The sequence below is a fragment of the Melitaea cinxia genome, chromosome 3, assembly GCF_905220565.1.
Source record: "Melitaea cinxia chromosome 3, ilMelCinx1.1, whole genome shotgun sequence".
Lineage (NCBI taxonomy): Eukaryota > Metazoa > Arthropoda > Insecta > Lepidoptera > Nymphalidae > Melitaea > Melitaea cinxia.
Window position 1 is genome coordinate 1,662,242 of NC_059396.1, and position 5,709 is coordinate 1,667,950.

Genomic DNA, 5,709 nt, shown 5'->3' on the forward strand with positions numbered 1-5,709 from the left:
TCAATTCTCAAATTAATTTAAATGGGGGACCACGTAACAAGACCTTTCGACGAAATAAACACTATATTGTAAGTTATGAAGTAACTAAATAGCTGTTAGCACTAGAATTAAAATAAGTGGTGTGTGTTATAATAATACCTACTTTCTGGGTAGCTTTAAAGTATATATCAGCATAGATGGTAGCGGCAAAGGAAGGCGGAAACATTGGTAAAAGTTTAGTAACGGACACCGCCCGCTGCTTGTGCCAGTACATCTTGTAGAACTTCTCCACTTTGTCACGCAGGTTTGCAGGTATATTCGATACTTGCTGCGGAATTTTGTCAATGATACTCCAACTTATCTCGAATTTCAACGGACTACCAATGTTATATCTATGTAAATATATGTTAATTTATAAATAAATGACTTAGTACGATTATAAGAACCGTGCAATATCGTTTCTTTTTAGCGAAAACGATAAATTAATTGGTTAATAATATGGCTAATAAAAATTCACTAGAGCACCGACACGGTCAGACGCAGTGCAGGTTCAATCCCCGCCGAAACGGTCGATTTTTGATATGATATTAAAAAATGTTTAGAATTTCCTTATGTAACACAAAAATAAAATCGTACAAATTAAAAACGATAAAACTAATAAAGCGATAGTTTTAATGAGAAGTGGCATACGAACGACGTTTTTGGAAAAACTTGAGCTTGATTTAAACTCAGGGGGAAGTTTAAACATTATCACATATATACAAAGACGTAATGTATAAAATTAAGCAGAAACACGCTCTAATGCCACGTATGATATTCGTATAACAGACTGATTAGCGTTTCGTGATAACAGATTTTGTATTGGAGTAGGGGACGGCTGGAACATGATAAATCAAAAAGTACTCGTCAGATCACAGACAAATTTAAAAAGACCACATGACAAGCACTAAATTTCGATTGAAAAAAATCATAAAAAAACTATGTACACGCAGTAAAAAGTTATGAGGAAACCCAAAGAAAAAAAAAGTCGAATTCAGAATCTCCTTCTTTTTAGAAGTGAACAGAATCAACAGAAATAGATAGTAAACAAAAACAATAACATTATGAATTCATTAAAAAAATCTAATGATATATACCATATCTTTCATAATCAAACGATATCTAGTCCGAAAAGTCTCCTCTGGTCTCATGTATATGCTGATGACGAGAGACAGGGAGGCTACAGCCGCACCGGTCACCACCAGACAGCCGGTCATCATGGTTGTAAGACACATGATGCGAGATATATCATCATTCGGATTCACTGACGGCCTAAATTATAATTGATATATCAGAATTGTATAATATTAATAAAATATCCTGCTCGAAATCTGGTCCTGCCCAGCTGTGGAAGTACCTCGACCTCACAGAAGATCACAGCTAAATAATGCTGCTTTCAAGCAGTGCTGTGTTCCTGTGGTGAGTAAGGTGATCAGAGCTACTGGGGGAAATTGGGTGTAAGGTCGGCAACACATTTACGATGCTTCTGGTGTTGCAGACGTCTATAATAAGCTGCGGTAATCGCTTACCGTTATGAGTAGTACGCTTGTTTGCCGATCTAATTTTATAAAAAAACGTCAAATTTTAAAACTGATTTCGATCACTTTTAAAACAATTTTTAAGATTGTAAAATATTTCATGCGTCTTTTGTTTATTGTTCCAACCATAATAAATAAAGTGTAGTAGCAATATTTACAATTCCTAGATTCCTCTATGTAGTTACACGCTTTCTAAAACACACAATAATTTGAACTCGTAGCTCTTGAAAAACAATCAGTTTGTAAAGAGAAACAAAATCTCAATTTAATGTTAAAAATAAAATTATTCAAAAACGGGATATTCCTCTTTTTATGGGTCTTGTGAACGAGACATTCGTAGCTAATGTCGAAATATCGAGCTACGCAAAATAAAAATATCAAACATCGTAAATATCCCGTTTTTGAATAATTTTAGCAATAAAAATAACAACTAATGGCTTAAAATATAGGTTACCCAATCGGTATAAACATTTTATTGACCACATATACGATAAAAAGCCACTTGCTCAAATTGTTTTGAGAATCTTTCTGCCCTCGAAAGTTTTGTTGCATTTCAGATATTGCTTGTTGCAATGCCTTCATATTATCATCGTCCTTCTGCAAAGTATCGAAACATAAAACAGCTAAAAAGATTAAATCGGAAGAATCGCTTGTATTCTTTATAATACATCGATCATATTTAGTTGGTACCAAAAACATATATAATTTAAAATATCAATTGTCAAAAATACGTAAATTCATTTTATCGATACTCCATACTTTTTTTACCTTACTTCAAAGTTTGGGCTATAGATTTAACACATAAGAAGTCGGTTCATTAACATTACTTGTTACCTTGTAACATCTGGCTCCTCAGGTAAATTAAAGTTTAACTGTAATACATACGTTCTTAATTTACTCGTGATAGTCAAAGCTTGGACGTAGCTCGTCTATCTGCGTTTAAGTTTACCATGGGTACCATGGCCTTTTGGGAATCAGCATAGATATTCTGATCAAGATGAGCTCACGATACAAGATGAAATATGTACTTACGTAAGTCATTATCATACTTATTATCAGTGCCCAAGTGAGACGGCAAACAAAGACAATATAGTAGTATTTCAGTGTGGTGCTGAGCACGCTGCCATGGAGGTTGTTATCGTTCAGTGACCCTGAGTTGTGAAATACTTATAAATTATATCCTTAACACATCAAATGTTCTAAGTAATATGATAATTGTAATGTTATATGACTAAACTTATTTGGTCGATGATTTCCCTGAATTTCAACTGAAGGCAGGTTTCCAAATATGTACACTACTGTTGCATCATGAAGAAAAACATTATTGTTATCAAATATGACATATATTTGAGAAACCTAATCAAAATCTGGGGCAGCCCGAGTGGGGCAGTACCTCTAACTTACGGAAGATACCAACAACAATGCTTTCAAGGACTACTATGTCCCTGTAGCGCATAAGGTAGCCAGAGTTTCTGGGATAGGGCAGGGTAGGGTAGGGTCGGCAACGCGCTTGGAATAGTAGTATGGTGTTAAGGCTTCCATAAGCTACGGTATCTACTTGCCATCAGGTGAAACATACGTCTGCCCGTCATATAAAAAAATCAAAACCACACGTTGACAATGTCAAACATAGCTGATTAAACTCGACCTTGTAAATAATAGAAAAAGTTTTGCTTAGGCAGTAGAGGATTTACAGACTGTTGCAGTACTCCTAGAAAAGCATTTGAAACGTAAAACACAGCGGCGTAACTTTTGAAAAAAGGCATCAATAGCATAAGTTTCAATAGATTTTTTTAAACGATAGCAAATAAGTTTTTAAATAATTTAAAAACTCTTACATAAATAACGAAAGGGTCGATGCAACCGTATGTAATAACAAAATAACTTTATCTCCGTAAACATTTCGCCGTTTTGAATGTAATGAGCGAATGTTAGAACATCAATTACGAACCACACTGCAAGAAAGTTTTATCGTTAAGATTATGCTAAAAAGCATTACTCTTAGGCAAAGCAAATATAAAGAAAAAACAACAAAGAATTTTATTACCCTCAATATTATTTGCTATATAATTAAGACTAATAATTACAATTAGTCTAAACTCTATTAAAATCACTAATTAAGCCTAACTGGGGTGGGTCACAGGCAAATAATACTGTCCTTGAGCGTTGTGTTTCTGTGCTTAGTAAGTAGCCAGAGCTCTTAGGGAGGGTCGGTAGTAAAATTGGTAATGCGCTTGCAATGTATTCGCAAATCACCAGTGAGATTAACTCCTGGGGAGGGTTACGCGCTCGTGATGCTTATGGATGTTACAGGGTCCATAGACTACGGTAAACTCTTACTATCTGGTAGATCCTACGCTTGTTTGCAACCCTAATCCTACAAAAAAAAAATTATAATGTATCAATCACACTAATATGTCGAAAACGATTTACTAACATATCGTCCACAAGTTCATACCATCTGCTTCTGAGTTGACTATAAAACTATACGCCAGGATCACTACATGAGTGGCGTATATAATGTTGTATATAACATCGAAAATATATATCGCAGTGTGTTTATAGTCCAATGCCGCGGTGATAATAGACAGTACGATTAAAACGCATATCATAGAGTTCCATAAGGAGTCGTCAGGGAGCGAGAGAACGGTTTTATTTATGCTTGTAAATGACCAATGCGCTTGGTATTCATCCTGGAATTCGAGATATATTTTAACGTCTATACAAGCTGTACCTTACTTTAGGGAACGTGCCAATACTACTTGAACCGTTTTTAGAATTATTTAAACCTCCTTCCCCCTTGGTCTTACCATCCATAGTATTTACTACGAACCCCCCCCCCTCCCCTCGAGTTTTCTCGTAGTAATTCAGAAGGTATAGTTTAAATTATTTTTATAAACAGAATGTAAAAAAATATATTTTGGCTCGCGATTGTCGTTATTAATACGAAAAAATTTGAAATTTTTCTAGAGATTATTGAGTACGAGACGAAAACCTAAGACCAATACACAAGCCTAAGCCTGTAAACTAAGTTACGAAAAATACAAATTCAAAGTAATTTAATATACCTCTTGGTATTCAGAAACCTGTAACTCAACATCCCTCGAAGAAGATAGAGATGTCCTGTTACTGGACGTAGCCATATTAATTTTAAATCGTTAAACAGTTCTTTAATACTCCGTTCCATGCATATAAATTAGTTTATAAATTCTTAACATTGAACAGGAATAGCCGACCCTTAGAATGTCAAATAGTATTTCTTGCAAAACAATACAAAAGTATAAAGCCTTTTTTGATTAGTATTGTTTTAAAAAGGTGAATTATATAATATTTATATTAAACCTAACCTTTTTTCCTGGTACTTTTTTTATTTTCCTTTTATCTATGGTAAAGTAAAATATTTTTTCGAGAAATATATGACTCGTTTATATATTGTTGTTCTTTTCTTTATGGTAAAGTAAATTGTTTGTAGAAATATATCTCTCGTATATCGTGGTTGTTGGCATAATAATCCAATTGAGTTTCTTTTTCTTTTGTTGATGCAGAGGAAATCGCCAAAGATCGGACAAAAACTTATGGACGAGACTAAAGTTTTACTCCTTTTTTATAATGCGGCCTTTTTAAGTCTAGATCATAATTTTATTTTATCTATGACATACAATTTTAGTTTTAAGCCCCTATGATTTAGAACTGCCACTAAGGAGACTTTAGTTCTATATAGTGCCAATACTTACAGTAAAGAAAAATCTTAACACATTAACAATTAAAGTAAAAGTAAAAAATAAAACAACAGTTTCAACATTTATTTATTTATTTATTTTTATTAACAATTATCACATTACAAAGTTTATTTAAACATGAAAATAAAGTGTCAAAAACATTTACATTTACGCTACGTGCGCTAAGCTTCAGCCCGTAATATCCCACTACTGGGCATAGGCCTCTTTCCCCATGTAGGAGAAGGATCAGTTTTTAATCCACCGCGCTGCTCCAATGCAGGAGTACTTTATAAGTAATATATGACTAATGCAAACCCCGTTTAAAAAGAAGAAATATGATTTACTATCTTTTTTTTTGTTATGAACAGCTCTTGCAAAAAAAACTCTGTTACCTAAAGAAGGCCATCGCTTTAATTTTCATTACCTAACTACTA

General features: G+C 33.8%; 1 protein-coding gene across 1 annotated transcript in view; it reads right to left on the reverse strand.

Annotated features, from left to right (window-relative positions):
• The window catches only part of LOC123669689, a 35,589-nt gene extending 30,890 nt beyond the window's left edge, over positions 1 to 4,699 (reverse strand). Inside the window, 7 exon segments of the mRNA XM_045603279.1 lie at positions 143 to 307; positions 1,116 to 1,290; positions 2,011 to 2,153; positions 2,589 to 2,707; positions 3,395 to 3,511; positions 4,015 to 4,249; positions 4,625 to 4,699. Coding sequence (XP_045459235.1) covers positions 143 to 307; positions 1,116 to 1,290; positions 2,011 to 2,153; positions 2,589 to 2,707; positions 3,395 to 3,511; positions 4,015 to 4,249; positions 4,625 to 4,699 — 1,029 coding nt within the window.
• Positions 4,700 to 5,709: the final 1,010 nt, after the last annotated feature.